Genomic DNA, 19,926 nt, shown 5'->3' on the forward strand with positions numbered 1-19,926 from the left:
GCTCTGGAGAAATATTCTCTAGTTTGACTCTTTCACCATTTATAAGCCCTAAGACCTTGGATAGTTACACAGCCTCAGTGTCCTGTCTTTAAAAGAGAGAGAATGATGGGTTCTACCTCCTGAGAGTTGGTTTGAGAATTAAATGAGATAATTCCATGTAAAGTGCATAGCATAATTTCTGGCATATAGTAAGTGCTCAGTGATCATTTTATTGTTATTATTACTGCCTCCTAATCTAAGACAACAGGTTATATCAATTACACAATTGTTAAGCTCAGTAATAGATCCTCAATGACTACAGTACAAACATCTTTATTTAAAGGTAACTCAGTACTCAGAGAACAAATAGTTGACCCTATCCTTAAATTCAGATACAGGCCTACTCTTGGGGCCAGGTAAGCTATAACACTCTCGCCAGTCTGGGGAAGCACATGTAATCAGACATAGTTGATTTTTACAGCAAACCATTTGAGTGGGAGAAATAAAGACAAAACGTAGCCTCACAGCATTTCTGGTCAAGTTTTGCCACCAAATGACTAAAGAGATTTGGGGATTTGCAGATTGTAGACAAGGGGCTATAGACCTACACATTCTATGCTAAGTGTCCTTTGCTCCTCCTTCACTAGAAGATCAAAGACCTAGCCTAGGTTTTTTTTTTTTTTTTACATCTTTATTGGAGTATAATTGCTTTACAACCACATTTTAACAGCCACTATGGAGAACAGTATGGAGGTTCCTTAAAAAACTACACATAGAGCTACCATATGACCCAGCAATCCCACTACTGGGCATATACCCTGAGAAAACCATAATTCAAAAAGAGTCATGTACCAAAATGTTCATTGCAGCTCTATTTACAATAGCCCGGAGATGGAAACAACCTAAGTGCCCATCATCAGATGAATGGATAAAGAAGAGGTGACACATATATACAATGGAATATTACTCGCCATAAAATGAAATGAAATTGAGCTATTTGTAATGAGGTGGATAGACCTAGAGTCTGTCATACAGAGTGAAGTAAGTCAGAAAGAGAAAGACAAATACCGTATGCTAACACATATATATGGAATTTAAGGAAAAAAAATGTCATGAAGAACCTAGGGGTAAGACAGGAATAAAGACACAGACCTACTAGAGAATGGACTTGAGGATATGGGGAGGGGGAAGGGTGAGCTGTGACAAAGCGAGAGAGAGGTATGGACATATATACACAACTAAATATAAAATAGATAGCTAGTGGGAAGCAGCCGCATAGCACAGGGATATCAGCTCGGTGCTTTGTGACCGCCTGGAGGGGTGGGATAGGGAGGGTGGGAGGGAGGGAGATGCAAGAGGGAAGAGATATGGGAACATATGTATATGTATAACTGATTCACTTTGTTATAAAGCAGAAACTAACACACCATTGTAAAGCAATTATACTCCAATAAAGATGTAAAAAAAAAAAAAGCCAAGCAAATTTACTTTCATTTGAGAGAGAAAAGCAGCTGCTGGTGGCTGGGTACTGGCCTGGCCCAATTAGGCCCTGGTGTTGCTAGGAGTTTGCCCAGCACTCACAGCTAGACCTCTGCCTTCTGCCGAACATAATCAATTTCACATCACACCAACACCAGACAAGGCTACTCAGTGACCCTGATGGATTCAGACAGAAACAAAATCTCTCTGTAATCATGTCTGAACTCAGCCCGAAACAGTATTGGCCAAAACACAAAAAATGATCAAATATCATCCCCCTATTCTGACTGATACGAGTGGTTCCTGCTTTTTCTTTTTCCTTGCTTTGCTCTCCCCACTTCCTAGATAAGTTTTGTTAAGATATCCAATCATAGAGTTGTCTATGCTCCCTTTACAGGTTCCAATTCAGAGCAAAGCGCTGCTTCCTTGAGCCTTCCCCAAAAAACACCTAACACAAACCCAAATGCTATAAGCCCTTTCTAACATCCTCTTCTAGAGAAGCCCCACAGTTCCTCACGGTATGTGTTGCAACAAGTCAGTAAACTCAATTTTGTTCAACTACAGGTGTATCCTGTGCTCTTTGGCTGGAGCACCTTGACAATTTCTTTTCTTCCGGTACCAGAATAGGATGATCAATTTTTATAATTTTCTCCTTTGAAGACTTCATCATAATTCTCAAGATTTACTATCTGAAACAAAATCTCAATTGCTATATTATATAACCTTCTTTAATGGTTAAAATTTTGGGTGGCATTCTTGGAACTTCATATCTTAAAATTTTGACATTGATTTATACAAGTCTTCCGTTATTAGATTTGCTGTCTCAATTTCTAGTCAACAGAGGCCAAATTTCAATCAAGGAAAATGCTGCTGAACCAACCAGGAAATATCAAATAATTTGTTACATTACATGACAAACCATGTATTTCCTAATGACCCTGAAAGGCTAAAGTATGAGAAAATGTGTGGTTTAATAATACCTGGGGGAAAGGGGAATGAACTAAAAGTCAGCATACTCAGAATCTGCTACTAACTTTCCACTACCTAGTTGTATAACCCTAAACAAATCTCTACACATATCTGATCTGATTTCCTCATGTGCCAAAGAAGAATTAAATGATGTCTAAGATTCTTTTCCAGATCTAAAATTTTATGTCTCTATGATACGTCACAGGCTAATAAAAGGTCACTACAATACATTATAAAATATGGTATATAAATAAATATTCAATAGGATTTTTTGATATCTCTATTTTTTTCTTAAAATAAAATTTGGTACTTTTGAAAAACTGTGGACATAAGACCTTTAGTTAGTGTACAAGGGAACCCAGATTAAGTATAGTTAGTGCACAAGGGGTTAGTTAGTCAGTGCACAAGGGGGTCCAAATTAAGGATGTCCCTAAAATTTGGGATATCAGTAGAAAATATCACTCTCTAAAACAAAAACTACTGAGATTTAATACAAAAGGAAAGACTTAGCCACCTATGGAAACCCACTTATAAACCCAATTAACAAGGAATATAGGCCATCCCTTAAAACTCACAATAATTTATCTATTTAAATTTTATACGCATCATGTAAATGATAATCTTGAAATGTATTAAACTTATTCAGAATAGAGATATGCTGCAATGGAAGAAAAATACACAAATATCATAATTTTAGAAGCTTTTGTAGTAGTAGTAACACTGGAAAGTATCATTGAACAGTATGATTTCCCCAAGCACTGGGGGAAGAGAAGGAGGGAATCTGACTTTAATCTAATCTAACTTAATCTAATCGAATCTAACCACTCACTGATATCTAGATAAAATATCTCTAGAGCAGAAAAGTAAAACACATCAAGTATTAGCTTGATTTGAGGATTCTTTTGGTAATGTCTAATTTCTAACTGTCAAGGAGCAATCTGATCTATAAATTTGGTCTCCTCCTGAGTGTACCAGCCCACCAAGACATGCATTACTTTCCATTGCCAGTATACATTATTCTGCTGTCCTTTTCCACATGATGAATTGGTACTGTAGCTGATAAAATCAGCAGAATGTAATTTCTGTTAGCATGTGACAATTCCTAAGAAGTTGCTTTAAGTAAGAAAGCAGAGCTTCTGAAATCACAAAGGTGAGGATCAAAGCACCCAGGGTGACCTTTTTGAGATGAGCAAATCCATAAGGTTCAGTCAAAAACAATACCTTGCCCTACTTTTGTCTCACTCATACATTCTCATGTAATAAACAATTATTTACTAAGTGCCTATTATGTGACAGACACTATAATAGACATACTTCTAAAGTGAGAGGCAGAAAAGTGGTTGAAATAATATTTGAGTATCTAGCTCTAGTATAGATGATAGGCACCGTGGTAGATATTTTCCATTTGCAATCTCATTAGATACCCTCCCAAATATATAGCAATTATTATTACTTCTCAGGGTATAAAATTGCGACTAGAGATCATTATTTATAATTTGGCTACTACAAAATCAAGACTTAGGGATACTAAACTTTCTTAACTCAGTTTTCTCCTTATTGGTTCCTTGTTACTATTGATAACAAGGTTTAAGACTATTGAAACAATAAAAATATGCATAATAAGGTATTTACAATTTTCAATATAGCTCCATCCAAAATCCAAACTCATATGGACTGTCTTATGCATCCATTTTTACAAAGAATCTGATCTGTTCAGTACATGGAATTCAAATGCTTCTACTCATTTGTGGAGAATGTTTAGTTATGACATTCTGATGCCAGTTTCCTCTTACAGTGTATTCACAGGCCTTTTGTAAAACAGAGGCAATGCTTATTCTTGAAAATAACTGAGAGTTTGTAAAGAATTTTACAGCAGATCTCTTAGTAACATTATTCTATATTGCTTATTTTTGTTATAAAAATAATTGCTTGAATTTCAGATGTGATTTTGTGTTGAACGACTTTTTGTATTTTAAGACATTTCATTAACATATACGTCTAAGCATTATTTTCCAGGACAAATGGTTTTGTTAAACTTAACTCACTGGAGATCCTTAGCTTTAGTAACATACATGTTGTCATAGATGTAGTGTCAGGTGTTGACACTAATCAAGCCTCTGGTGACTCCCAGAAACCTCATTAAGTGGAGGGAGACTATTCTCAACTGAGGATCATTGAAATTCATTTTCTTACTGCTGATATTCAGGGTAGTGAAGACAATACAAAATTCAACATGAGGTGCTTTATCCAAATTGACTTCTACCTTTCAGAATAATCCAGAAATCAATCGGCTTTAGCTACCTCTCCAATGACAGCAATGCATTCACTTGGCATTCTCATTCTGTTTTCTCTGTCCGAGCAAGCAACATATGGACTGAACCACTTTTTAAAAACATCAATAAACCCACCTTTGCCATTTAAGCATCTAGGAATTAGGTTATGCCCTGTGAAGTTACAACATGCCTGGGGGGTTGAATTTCTGTACTGCTTGTGATTTCAAAATGAACAATAATCCTCATTAAATGAATACACTTGGGAGGGTAAATTTTTTTAAAAATATATTCCTTAAGCATACACTCTAATATATAATACAGTGCCTAAGAGCACTAGTCAAAGATCTAGCTTCAAATTCTAGTTCTAGTACCTACTAGATGGGTGACCCTGAACAAATTACCAAGCTCCCTCAGCCTCTTTTACTCATCTGTACAACTGGGACAATGCCTCTTAGAGCTTTTTTAAGGATTAAAAAAGAAAACCCATGTAAAAGGCTTAGCACAGCGTCTGGTGTAAGTACCTAAGTGTTCAAGAAGGATAACTTTTATTCTTCTTCTTCTTCCATTTATAAACTTTATTAGAGAAAATAACTCTTATGCAACCCTCCAATACTTCAAGATACTATATTTCAACCAAAATGTTAAACCTCTTTTTCTCCTATTTTATCATGTGATGTTTGATCTACTTCTTTAATTTTATATTTAAGCAAAAAGCCAAATAACACAGATGTACAAAAAGAAAAGCCAGCAATCTTCTTTCCCAGGGTAACCAATACCAATACACTGGTTTATGTCCTTCCACGCTTCTATGCTTACACAAACCACAAAGTGAAGAGTCCTGTGTATGTCAACAGCCCAGTATATGCCTCTCCACACTTTTCTCTCACACATCCTCATGCAACAATGAAATTATACTGGTTACAATAAGCTATAAATTTTGTGTTTTACTTGAGCATTCTTTTTTTTTTTTTTTGCGGTACACGGGCCTCTCACCGTTGTGGCCTCTCCCGCTGCGGAGCACAGGCTCCGGACGCGCAGGCTCAGCGGCCATGGCTCACGGGCCCAGCCGCTCCGCGGCATGTGGGATCCTCGTGGACCGGGGCACGAACCCGTGTCCCCGGCATCGGCAGGCGGACTCCCAACCACTGCGCCACCAGGGAAGCCCTACTTGAGTATTCTTTAGGTCAAAAGTTATAGCAACTAACTCATTTGTTCTAACAACTGCATAGCAATCCATAGCATCATCTACCCAAGTATTCTGCTACTGAAGGGTATTCAAACTGTTTCCATTTTTTTTCTTTTTGCCCCTACCATCCATGTAGCAATAAACATCCTTGTTCAAATGTCCTTACATATTGGTGATTTTATTTTTGTATGATAGTTTCTGTAAAGTAAGATTTGGCATTACTATGTCTCAGGGACTATTCTAAATGTTTTACATTTATTATCTCATTTAGTCTTGACACAACTCAATGCAGTATTATTATTACCCCTATTTTGAATATCATAAAATTTAGGTAAATAAATTGCCCAAGGTCACTAGCTAGGAAGTGTGAATAAGTGATTTCAACCTAAACAGTCTGGCCTCCAAATCCTTGCTCTTAACAGGATCCTTATCCAGCAATTGCCCAATTACTTTCCCCAGAGGTTGTACCCACTTAACAGTCCTTCCATGAGAGTTCCTCTGAACCATTCTAAGCCTTCCATTGTACACCATAGGATGGCTTATCTAATGACAGAAATCAACTGGCAGTGTGCTTCTTAGGTGCACAAATCCTATCTTGTTTGTTTCCAAACACAGTTGAATGTGTGCCCTATAGTCAGAAAAGCCTTTTACAATATGGAATTTGGTTACTTAGGGGATTGTCTCTCTCTTTTTAGGCTCCTCTTAGCAACTCAGGTCAAAAAATGAATATGTATTGCTAGTGAATGGGATGCAGAATATTGCAGCTGTCTCTGCTAACAGCTTCTGGCGTTATGCCTCTGGAAAGCAAACACTGGGAATTTTCCATTTATAGTTTATGTTATTTAAATTCTTACTTAAAAAGCCTCCAGTCTTTTAATATTCACGGAATGAAGTAATTCTTCCTCCTCCTCTCAAAACCAAAATTCCCAAACTGATTACAATTAGAATGGCATACTACTGTTTTTCTATATTTCTTATGAATTTTATTTACTTTTCTCAGAAGTGTTTCAATATACAACAGAGTCTTAGGGACTTGAGCAAAGGGTGCAGTTTTTATTAATCAAGTAAATAAACCAAATTAAACTCAGCAATTTATAACTGCTTTTCTTCGGAAGAGTATATCTTAAGGGCATGTTATTACATGTTGGCTCCTATGGTGAGAAAGAAATATGAAAAGAAAAATGCTAAACGCCACCCTGAGATCAGCATCGTATTTTAGGTGAGGAACAGTCAGAGACACATGGGATGATCATAGAATCCTGGGGAAAAAGGTTACTGCGATTCCCAGGGCATGTGCCGGTGGTGGTTTGGCAAAGAAAAAATCCGGGTTTTATGCCTCAAGAAAGGCAACTGGAGAAGCTCCAAAAGTTAAAGATCTTAAACGCTGATAACAAATACTGTGTGGCTGCAGAGACACGACTGATCTAGCAAATTCTGTGGATGACTTAAGACTTAAGGTTGAGTTGGCACTATTGCCCCTCTGGTAGCAAGTTGGCATTATGCAAGGATGCTTCTGGGAAAAACAGACTGAAATGATTCGGTCTGAAAACGTCTTGCTTTGAGCAAAAACATTACCAGCTGGAAAATGAACTGCTTAAGAGACAACAGAAAGAAGTTGAATGGGGGGGGGGTAGTGCTATTCTGGAATTTTGGTTGTCACAGAAGGTGCCAACATGTAAAACTGCCTCTGTGGTTATGAGATTTAGAAACTTGGGGCAGCAACTTCATGGCTCGGGGAAAATCAGGTTAGTGAAGAAGGTCAGCTTTGGGAAGAGTGAAAAGTGGTCAGAAGCAGCTAATGTGTACATTTGAGCTAAGACTGCTGAAATTTGTAAAAGTTAACATATTCTGCATTAACTCATTTCACACACCCTCCTCTCCTGCGAGGCAGTTAGGTATGGCAAGTATGACTGGATCTGTTTTATACTGGAGGAAACACACTGGAAGAAGGAGAAGGTATTGTAACTTGTCCCGGGGCACACATTTAGTAGCGCGGTAGCTGGCTTTCAGGCTTCATACTTCGTTGGCTTAGTACTACACCACGCTTGAGTGTGAAAGGAGCAATGTCAGGGCCAGACGATAGAGTCTAGAAAATTCTTCTCTCCAAAGGAGCAAGGGAGCCCTCCCTGAAGCCTCTGATGGCTGAGCACCACGGTAGGTCAGAACCTGCGGGATTGGGACCACCGTGATGATGGATACCTCTGAGCGGCAGAGCGGAGGCGGGAGAAGCCCTGCAGCGGCTGAGGTGAGCCGGAGCGGGCAGCTAGCCCCTGCCCCGTCGCCACCTTCCATCAGCGCGCCGCGCTCCAGGCTCCGCGGCCCCCTCGCCCCCGGCCCGCTCTCCCCAGGCTGTGACACTCACTCACGGTCTGGGACACCTTCAACTCCTGGTTGAGCCACTGGCACAGGATCTCCGACATGGCTCGGCCTGCGCCTCCCACCGCAGGCAGGTGCCAGGAACGCGCGGGAAACCCAGTCAGCCCGCCCGCGTCCTCCTGTTGCCAAGGGCGACCCGTTGCTAAGGAAGCGTCTCCAGGCCAGGGCTAAGGGAGAAGGCTGGGAGAAGAAGGGCGCCAGAGCCCAGCCGAGGAGGACAGAAAATCGTGACTTGCCCCCTGCTGGCGAGTAAGACCTGGATGTGCGCAAGCGCAGTGGGCTTCGAAGGCCGGGAGACGGCGGTGCGGACCTTCAAGAGCGCTGTTAGCAGAAGTGGGGTGCGGAGGGGCGAAGCAGGGAAGCTAGTGGACTGAGCAAGGGGTTCTTGGACAAGCAGAAAGGAAAGAAAGAGTCTTGATTGAAAGGGAATTCTTTTCTTCCTGTTTGTCTCTTAAAGAAACCTATGGAAGGTCCTACTCTAATGGCCAGTTTTAATTGCTACAGTGTATGGGCTACGCAGACAGGGACAGAATAGGTCTTATTCACCTTTTAATCCCAGAGCTGGTATAGGTCCTGACCCGCAGGAAGCATTCAAGTTTTGTCGGTGGTGGTGACAGAACTAACATTTAGGGTAATTCACATCTTTATATTGTTTTGAGAGGTGAATGTTTAATGAGCTTCTTTTCTGGTCAGTTTTGCCTTCCAGGTAATATTTTAAATTGTATTTTGAGAAAGACTCTCACTTTGCCCAAACCCGAGTCAGCCTCCTCAGAGCCCTCTTCCCTCTGAGGTCCCACACTGAACTCTGTCCTTGGCCCCTTTGTCAAGTTTTAGCAAAAATCCTGCTGGATCAGTTTAGTGAAAATCCTCCACCCATATCTGATCTAATACCTCATTCCTCACCCTTGATAGCTGATCATTCTGGCCTGTCTTCAGCAAGAATCCTGTCAAGTAAGTTTAGCCTTTAGCCCTGCTGTTTCCTCTTAGTAGTTTTCCACCCATAGACACAACCCTACTCCTTGGCTGTAAATCCCCACTTTTCCTTGTTGTATTCAGAATTGAGCCCAAACTCTATCCCCTACTGCAAAACCTCACTGCAGTAGTCCCTTGAATAAAGTCTTCCTTATGGTCTTTAACAATGGTAAGAAAAATTTTCCTTTAATAATTTCTACAAGTTTAGATAGAATAATGGGAAAAATTATATACATATATAATAGTATATATATGTATGTCACAAATATAAGGAATTTCCCCCCTAAAAGCTTGGATACATCAAATTATGATTCTTTTAAACTGTAAGAATAATAACAGTAATGTCCTAATAGAAGAAATGTCTTTTAGGATTAATCTGAAATTGATCCATGTGTCCTGATTGGATAAAAGTTTAGTACTATTTCACTGTTGGCTTTACTTAACTTTGAAATCTCCTATCCCATGAGTTTCCTCACATCCAACACAGCAGGCATAACTAAATACAATGGGAATTCTGAGGGAGATTTATTGCCAACAGAATTGGAGCCTGATGCATTTGATATGTCTCACATTAGAGTTATCCAAATTCGGAAAACAGCCTCTATAGCTTGGGGGAATATATCTAATAAACCTTTATCCATTGGAAATAAGTCATCCCTGAAAATGCTTCTAAGGGATGAATACCTGCCTGGAAATGACCTCCAAGACACTCCTGCTGCTTGTCATCCCAGTAGTATATTTAAACCGAAGACTAGTGTTACACATTTATTAAGAAGTTCCAAGCTTTACTTTCAGTCTATAAAGCCTGGGAGATAGAAACCAATGTTTTCTAGATTGCTGAGAAAATTACTTTTGGGGAAGGATGTAGATGAGGGTGCATCGAATTCCACAGCTGCACCAGAAGAGAATGCCTGAGCTCATAAACCATCCATAGCTATGTGCTATTATTCCCATGTCAGAGCAAAATATTTCTGTGCCCATCTGTAGGAGCTGTTTGGTTGTTGTTTGTTTCAAAGAGTTATTTGTAGTGTTTGTCTTTGGAACCCAGCTCCCAGTCTGCCAATGTGGTATTTTGGAAAAGAAGTTTTTATACAGAATTTAGAGAAATGAAGAACAAACACTACAAAATTAAGGCAAAGTCTTTCATTTCACAAAAAGAGCATGATAATTTTTTTCAGTTCCTAAAGCATCCCACTTGAAAGTGATCTGACATTAAAATATTAATGAAAAATTTGAGCTATTACTGAAATACATGCATTTTACTGTGTGTTTTTTCTTGAAATTGCTAGTTTAGTTATTATTCCAAGTTTACCATTAAATCTTTTGTCTTTCCATTGAAATCCCAGCTCGGGGCAAGGTTTCTAGCACTGCTCATGTTGGAGTTTTGCATTAATATGATATGTGACTTGTTTGTTTCCCCATGTGGAATCAGCTAGGAGAGGAGATGATTAAAGAAATGGACAGTTTCCCATCTGTTCTTGAGATGGCATCCTTATTGTTTTTTTAATTACATTTTTAGTGTATCTGGATCTTGCATTTAATCGTAACTATCACAGCAATTTTAAAACTAAATTAAAAATTTATTTTTTAAAACATTACCTGTCATTTATTTATAAATCCTTATTTATTCTTTGTAAATAGTCCAGGATGGATTACAAAGAGTTATTTTGAGACCACAAGTTGGCTTGAAAAGTCCTGCTGTGTACCAAAATGAAATATACCTTATTCTTTTAAAAAATAATTGCAACATTTTTTCATAAATAGAATTTTACACTATCAATAAAGCCCAAGCTTTGGAATCAGACACACCTGGCTCTAGATGTTTGCTTTTGATCTAACTAGTTTTTTGACTTTGGAAAAACTACTTAACTTCTGATGCTCAGTTCCTTGTCTGCAGAACAAGGACATCAATATTTGTTTGACAGATTTATGAGGATTAAATGAGAAATTGCACATATTAATGTCTGACTCATGGTAGATGCTAAACATTTCTTCCCTTTTCTCCTGAGGCTATATGAATTTTTCCATTACACTGCTGGTTGGCTTAGTTTTGAGTAGTTTAGATTTGCTTATAATATTTCAATAAGTTTTTGAGACATTTATTTCATAAATCTGCTTTGATTTTATTTATTACTAATTCAATATTTATACATACATAAGTATATATACATAGACGGATTTTTAGAAAATCTTATTTGGTCCTCTACATATGTCTTGCATGCATTTCTTCATTTCTCTCTCATCACCTTAGATCATTCTCTCATTCCCTCTCCTCGACATGTTTTGCAATGTCCTTGCTCACTTTATATTCATTAATTCAACAAATGTTTCCCCTAGTGCCCACAATTAGCAGCAAAGCCAGATTTCCCTGTCTCTTCCCCTCTAGTCACTCTCTGCAACCAGTCCAGTTCATATTCCTTCTCTACTCTTCAACTCAGACACTTTCATGAATTTCACGAGAGCAGCATTTACTGACTGTGGGTTTTGACCTCTTAAAAGAATATGTAATTCCTATAGTGGATCATGTCAGAATTCTTTAAAAATGAAACAGTGAAGAATACAATGGAACAGAAAATATCAGAGGGCATTTCATGTAGGGAGGGTGAAGGTAAGGTGGGGATGGAAACATTTTTGGAGCCACTGTCCTGGAGGAAAAAGACCCCATTGGAGGTTCTTTACAACCTAGCTTCAATCCAAACTTAACTGTAAGCCACAAATTCCCTTTGCACAACTTGCTCACATTTCTTTACTATATCCCACTTTTCCCATCTCTACGTCCTCTCTTTGCAAAAAAGGCAGCTTCCTATCTCAGCCAATTCTACCCGTCCTTCAGGGTCCAGCTCATCAGTTACCACCTTCACAAAACCTCCTATTCTCTCCATCATCCCAATCCCTTCTCAATTCTGAAAGCTCAGAATTAGTGCTTTCCTTTCAACTTTCATCCAAGACACCTAACTCTTACCAACTACACATAACTTGGCCAACAACTCAGTTTTGCAATCTTCTAATGTCTTCCTCAACACATTTTCAAACAAGTATTGATTTAGGTTCATATTATTTGTGGCAAATAACTATAATGCTGTGAGAATTTAATTCTGTTTCAAAATTCTTGAGGTCTTTTCTATTGAAGCAGATATGACCTTTTCTTTTATGTGTCATATTTTCCAGGCCACATGATTTGTCTTATATATGGGTTGTGCTTTCTCGGGCAAACACTTAAATTTTCAATCTTAGAGAGCAATCAGATTTGAAACGATATCAAGTTAAAAACAAAGCAAAATAAGACAAGTAACTTGGTACCATATGAGAAAAAGTGAGTCATATGTTCTATGACTGAGATAAGCCAAAGTTCATTTGTCAGAATTCTTGCTTTAATTTCTTATTTTCCCATATTGAAGTTTTCAGAGAAACCAAAACACCTTTAGTATCTTAAATTTAGAGCCATGAATTCATTTCTTACTTTTTCCTTCCCCAGAAATAAAATAACCATTGCCAGTAAACCCTCTTAGTTTTGCTGAATCTGATCAAATTATTCTTATTGCAACATTGCACTTGTGCACATAGGCCCACATCCTTATCTCTCTCATGGAATATGCTTTAGAGCAAACTGGATCTCTACATGTACCAAGTTTGACAACTAACTCCACTGTAGTTTCTCTGTAAATGAATAATTTCCAGAGAATTACAGTTTTGATTAATTGAGTAATTCTTGAAAGTCATTATCCTATATGCTTCTACTCTTTTTTAAAAAATACATTTATTTATTTATTTTTGGCTGTGTTGGGTCTTCACTGCTGTGTGTGGACTTCCTCTAGTTGCGGCGAGCAGGGGCTACGCTTCGTTGCGGGCTCTCATTGCAGTGGCTTTTCTTGTTGCGGAGCATGGGCTCTAGGTGCACAAGCTTCAGTAGTTGTGGTGCACAGGCTCTAGGGCATGCAGGCTTCAGTAGTTGTGGCACATGGGCTCAGTAGTTATGGTTTGCAGGCTCTAGAGTGCAGGATCAGTAGTTGTGGCACACGGGCTTGGTTGCTCCGTGGCATGTGGGATCTTCTTGGACCAAGGATTAAACCGGTGTCCCCTGCATTGGCAGGCAAATTCTTAACGACTGCACCACCAGGGAAGTCCCTATACTTCTACTCTTGATGGGATCTTTTTTTATTATGATTCCAATTTTCCATATGCAGATAAAGACTTATCCTGTTATTTCTGAAAACTTCTGGCAGTCTAATCTTCCTTCATCATGCTATTCCTTCCTTATACATTACAAAACTGCTGTGGTTCCCCACCTCCTGTTAAAAGTACATGCCAGCCTTTCCAGACACTCCAGAATCTCTAATTCCACACATTCCATCATGAATAACAATATACTATACCAATTCCTGACTCTTCTTCCTGACCAATTGCACCAAAGCCTACTCTTTCATTCAAGTCAGATTTCTTTCTTGAAATTATTATTGACAGCCCTAATTGGTAACCTTTTTCTCTCAATTCCAGTGGGCTAAAATGTACCAGTAGAATCTCGGATACCTGAATACATGTATTGCTTTTCATTTTCAGATATACAGAACCTAGAAAAATTTTCACAAACCCAAACCTACAACTGTCAAAATGCTCACTCAGTAAATATTGTGAATCTGTGTATGCCAACAGGATGTTTAACATGTACCACTCATTTTAGCACCTATATTTATGTTGTATAATTTGTTTTTGTTCTGTGTTCACAGGCTAGGTCCCATTCCTCTGTACTTAGGACAATGATGATCACAAAGGGACATGTGAACATAAGAATTGCTTCTTCCCATGTTCTGCTTCTGGTTATGACCATGATGGAATTAAGAGTATCATGTTTCCCATCCACTGTAATCAATTATAAAACTAGAAAAATATATAAAGCAAGTTTTCAGGCAGTGGACATATAGTACACAGTCTCCCCAGATTTCTTCCTGGGGGATATTTCCTGACTGTAACTTGAAGAAATGGACACTAAACAGAGAGAAAATGTCTCACTAGGTGGAGGAAACAGAGATTGGAGTTTCAGGCTGAAGAAGCAGCTGGAATTTATGGGATAGAATAATGGAGTAGAAGAAGCTATGTACAGAAGTAGCTCTAGAAATTAGCTCAGTGTCTCCTTGGAGCTGGTCAAAAACAAGCCTTCCCATACACAGGGGGATTGGGAGCTGATTGGACATTCTGGAAGTTTCACACTTCTAGAAGTGACTGGAGTTTCAACTTGCCAAAGTGAAGAAACCTCACTAAAGACTCTGAAAATTAGGGTGAGAACCCAGAAAGAAAAGACGTCTTTCATTGTAGGGATACTTTAACCATAACATAAGAGTTAACAAAGCCTAAAAAGACATTCTAGTAATATAAAGTTGATTATCCAATAAATTAACTGCCAACCAGAGGAAAAAAAACCTTAATCTTTACAGGAAGACAACAAATTTTAGAGTTTCAACAATGTAGCATCTTTGATATCAAGCAAACAGTCAAGAAGCAGAAAAATATGACCCATAATCAGAAAAAAAAAATCAAAAGAAACAGACTCAGAAATGACACAGATGTTGGAATTAGCAAAAACAATAAACAACTGTACAAAATATAAATATTTTAAGGATGTAAATGAAAATATGGATGTAATATATGAACAGATACAGAAGCCAAGCAGTGCAATGGAAATTAGTTTTTTAAAAATAGATGGAAGTTCTACATCTGAAAAATCTTTTTTCTAAAATGTGAAATGTATTGGATCTCCAACAGTAGATTGGAGACTTTAGATGAAAATATAAATGAACTTGAAGTAAGACACCAGAAACTATCCAAACTAAGCACAAAGAGTAAAAAGTCTGAAAAAAAAAATAAACAGAGCTCCAGTGACCTATGGAAAAATATCAAAAATTCTAATATGTGTGACTGAAGATTCAAATGAAGAGAAAAGAGATTTTGGTGCAGAAAAAAATCTTTGAACACACAATGGCCATTTTCTGAAGTTGATTAAAAATGTATATACATATACAATTATAATATACATATAATTTCACAAATAGAAAAAACACAAAGAAAATTACACAAAGGCTTATTGTCAAATGTCAGATTGTCAAATTGCATAAAGATAAAGAATAAGAGAAAACCTTAAAGTACATAGAGAAGAAAAAAAATATTACATACACTAGAGGAAAGCAATGAGAAAAATGACAACTGATGGGATTAAAGAAATGCAAACCAGGAGACAATAGACTATCCTTAAAGTAGTGAAAGAAAAAACCTTCAACCCATAATTCCATATCCAGCAAAAATAATCCCTCAACAATGAATGCAAAATGAAGACATTTTCAGATAAAAAAGCTGAGGAAATTTGATACAAGCAGACCTGCACTGTAAGGATGTTAAAGTAAATTCTTCAGGCTTAAGGAAAATGGTACCTCATGGAAACTCATATCTACATGAAGGAAGGAAGAACACTGGAAATGGGGAATGTATTGGTTAATAAATATGAAAGACTTTTTTCTTGTCTACTATTTTTTAAAGGCAATCAACGAATGCATGTACAATAACAATGTATTTTGGTGTTTATAACATATATAGAAGTAAATATATATGCCACCAATATGGCACAGTGAAAGAGAGGGGAGTAAGTAGAACTACATTATTGTAAAGTTCTTAACAATAATTTAAGGTACTGTGTAATATAAATTAAGGTGTACATTAATAAATTCTGGTTACATATTTAATCCCTAAAGCAACCCACTAAATTTTTTAATGATATAGCTAAAAAGCTGGTAGAGAAAATTTAGGAAAACTAAGCAAATACTTAAGTCAACAGCTTGTAGGAAAAGAGGGAAAAAGGAATAAGAAAAAATGGGACAATTATAAAGTAAGTAGAAATATAATAGACTTAAACCCTAATGCATCAATAATTCCATTGTACATGAATTAAACAATTAAATTTCATAGATCATCAAATTTGATTTTTTAAAAAAACAAGACCCAAATGTATATTGTTTAAAAGGAATGCACTTTAAATATAGAGATACATATAAGTTAAAAGTAAAATTGTGGAGAAACACTTTATTATGTTAACATCGTTCCTGAGAAAGCTAAAGTGGAATCAATTTCTGACAAAGTAGACTTCAAGACAGGAGTATTGCTAAAGTTAAAGAGATACACTTCATAAGATTTTAAAAGTTAATTAATCAAATATATATATATAATAATCCCAAATACCTAAATGTGAGGCCAGATACTATAAAATTCTTAGAGGAAAACATAGACATAACACTCTCTGACATATACCACAGCAATATTTTTTGTAATCCACCTCCTAGAGTAACTAAAATAAAAACAGAAATAAACAAACAGGACCTAATCAGACTTAAAAGCTTTTGCACAGCAAAAGAAACCATAAACAAAATGAAACGACAACCCACAGATTGGGAGAAAATATTTGCAAATGAAGCGACTGACAAGGGATTAATCTCCAAAATACATAAACAGCTCATGCAGCTCAATGTCAAAAAAATAAACAACCCAATTGAAAAATGGGCGGAAGATCTAAATAGACATTTCTCCAAAGTAGACATACAGATGGCCAAAAAGCACATGAAAAGATGCTCAACATCACTAATTATTAGAGAAATGCAAATCAAAACTACAATGAGGTATCACCTCTCTCTGGTCAGAATGGCCATCATCAAAAAAATCTACAAACAATAAATGCTGGAGAGGGTGTGGAGAAAAGGGAACCCTCCTACACTGTTGCTGGGAATATATACAACCATTATGAAAAACAGTATGGAGGTTTCTTAAAAAACTAAATATAGAACTGCCATGTGACCCAGTAATCCCACTCCTGGGCCTATATCCGGAGAAAACCATAATTCGAAAGGATACATTCAACCCACTGTTCATTGCAGCACTATTTACAATAGCCAAGATATGGAAGCAACCTAAATGTCCATCGGCAGAGGAGTGGATAAAGTTGTTGTAAATATATACAATGAAATATTACTCAGTCATAAAAAAGAATGAAATAGTGCCATTTACAGCAATATGTATGGACCTAGAGATTGTCATACTGAGTGAAGTAAGTCAGACAGAGAAAGACAGATATCATATGATATCACTTATATGTAGAATCTAAAAAAAATGCTACAAATGAACTTACTTACAAAACAGAAATAGAGTCACAGAGGTAGAAAACAAACTTATGGCTAACGGGGGAAAAGGGGGAGGATAAATTGAGAGATTGGGATTGACATATACACACTACTATATATAAAATAGCTAACTAATAAGAACCTACTGTATAGCACAGGGAACTCTACTCAATATTCTGTAATGACCTATATGAGAAAAGAATCTAAAAAAGAGTGGATATATGTATAACTGATTCACTTTGCTGTATACCTGAAACTAACAAAACATTATATATCAACTATAGTCCAATAAAAATTAAATATATATATATAATAATCCTATTTGTCACACAACTAATAATAGAAGCAAAAACTGGCAGAACTAAAGGAAAATTAAAATTATATAAAATTAAAATGAAAAGTATATGAAATTATATTTGAGACTTTGAAAATTTACTCTTAATCAATAAAGTAAATAAAATATTCTTTAAAGATATAGAAAACCTGAAAAAACATAATATCAATCAAATTAACATAATCGATGTTTATAAAATAATATACCTCACAGTATACATTCACCACCTATTTTGAAAGGAAAGAGCCATTGAAGGCTGATTAACTACATGGTAGTACAACTAGAAATAGAGGTAGTATAGATTAGGTTGACTCTCTGATGACTTCAAAAATCACATGGAGGAAGTTACTTTTAATTTTTCTTCTCACTATGAATCTGTATTTTCATCACGATGCATTAGGTTCTACACAGTTAAGCTCTCATTGATTTTTCAAACTTCATCTGTTCACATTTTTTATTAGTACCTTTCAAATATGTTATCAAAAATTACCATTTCATAATCATTTCCCTAGATTACTAGAAGAAAGTTTATTGAATTATGTGATATTTTTAGGTCAAAGGAAATCACAATACTAATTTTATAGGAAATATGGAATTAGAGGGAAAGAAATATGATATCTTGGCAGCAATTCAAACATATATGTACTTCATGAAATAAGATATAACCATACTATAGTTACATTCCCTCTTGATTATTTATTTACTTTTTAGCTTGTTTTTTTTGTTTGTTTGTTTTTGTTTTTTTGTGAAGGGAACTTCTCTGAATGGACAGAGCAATAACAAAAAAAGTTCTTTGGAATGGTTTATAAAACCAAAATAATAATTCCCTTTCCTTTAGCAAGAATGAAGGAAGGATGTGTGCTCCATGCTCCAAGTGTGATAATGATTTCCAGACTCTTGGATTTTACCAGCTGGTAATATTTCAAAAGCAAAGTTGAAAGCCAATGTCAGGTTGACAATTTTCTTTTTTTTTTTTTTTTTCCAAGTAAAAACATAAAAACAAGCACCATATCTTCTCTGGCCATCATTTCACATAGGAAAGAATATTTTACACCAAAAGAAGGATCAGAAAATTTGAGAATGAAGAACAGTACTTTAAACTGAATAGACTTTATGAAAAACCCACAGTATGTTATAATAGACTTGTGAATGTCTTTTTAGATTGGACCTATTGTTGCCAAACTCTGTCCCAGAACCTGATACCTAGGTACCACTTGAATCTGGATCCTCAGTCTCCATGGTATTTGCAACCTTGCCACATTGGAATGCTGGAGAGCTGGGAGGTTTATGTGTGTGTGTGTGTATGTGTATGTGTGTGTGTGTGTGTACATGTTAAAGGCAAAGTATCTGTGGGTACTTTTTTCAGCCTTAGCCAGTTTCTTTTTTTTTGAGTATTATCTATCTTTCTATGTCCTTCAAAAGAATAAATAGAGGGTTAAATGTTGGGGGGAATATTCTTAAGGCCTACATGAAGATTACAAACTTTCATAGAATTTGAAGGTCTTCTATAGGATCAATAGACACCAGAGCCACAAACTTTACCTGAGCATTCCACAAAATTCCACATCGTAGGAGACAATTGCCTTTAATAAGTCAAATCCCCAAGGAGAAAACAGTTTGCCTTCAGATTATGTGCCACCTTGGAGACAGCTGAATTCTTGTACTACTAAACTGGATGCTTTAAATCATGCTATTTTGAATTGCATCAGGAAGTCCAATCCAAAGTAAGGCCTGTAGTTGCTCTGGCTACTAGCAATTTCCATACATATTCTTACATATCTGATCTAAGCATGTGATTAAACTGTCAAATCCTCTAAAAGTTTGAGGAGACTGGCTAGAGGCATGCAAAATAGATCCAGACATTTAAATGAAGCATGAGGTTAACTTCAGTGTTCTTACTTAGTTATCATCTACGGTATTTCACCAAGTTAATAACAGGTCTTCAAAAATTTTATTTATTCCAAACCACTCAGATGTGAGGAAGGCAACTGTGATGAAGTTATAATGAAAACACATCAATATTTGTTAAGGAATTGATTTTTTATGCTTAATTAGTTTTTGAAAAGTGGAACTCAGTGTCCAAGTACTATTAATAATTTGATATATCTACCAGATGGATCTCTGCTTATATTAAATTCCTGCTGGCTTGCCAAATAATTCCTATTAAAGATACTTAGGGTGTCTCCAAAGACAAGGCAGGATTTT

At 36.7% G+C, this 19,926-nt stretch overlaps 1 protein-coding gene and 1 long non-coding RNA gene across 6 annotated transcripts in view; one reads left to right on the forward strand and one right to left on the reverse strand.

Annotated features, from left to right (window-relative positions):
- The window catches only part of LOC113612623 (sperm flagellar protein 2-like), a 49,019-nt gene extending 40,522 nt beyond the window's left edge, over positions 1-8,497 (reverse strand). For both annotated transcript variants that reach the window (XM_027092623.1, XM_027092624.1), the window contains exon 1: positions 8,249-8,497. In XM_027092623.1, coding sequence (XP_026948424.1) covers positions 8,249-8,306 — 58 coding nt within the window. In that variant the 5' untranslated portion in view covers positions 8,307-8,497. The remainder of the gene's footprint in view (positions 1-8,248) is intronic.
- LOC113612624 (uncharacterized) overlaps positions 7,749-19,926 on the forward strand; it is an 82,500-nt gene continuing 70,322 nt past the window's right edge. For 2 of the 4 annotated variants that reach the window (XR_003429904.1, XR_003429903.1), the window contains exon 1: positions 7,755-8,131. This is a non-coding gene — a long non-coding RNA (uncharacterized LOC113612624). Of the gene's footprint in view, positions 8,132-19,926 lie in introns of all 4 variants that reach the window. The other 2 variants (XR_003429905.1, XR_003429902.1) reach the window with 2 other exon arrangements.

The sequence above is a fragment of the Aethalodelphis obliquidens genome, unplaced genomic scaffold, assembly GCF_003676395.1.
Source record: "Aethalodelphis obliquidens isolate GAN/ISIS:26980383/991018 unplaced genomic scaffold, ASM367639v1 scaffold80, whole genome shotgun sequence".
Classification (NCBI taxonomy): domain Eukaryota; kingdom Metazoa; phylum Chordata; class Mammalia; order Artiodactyla; family Delphinidae; genus Aethalodelphis; species Aethalodelphis obliquidens.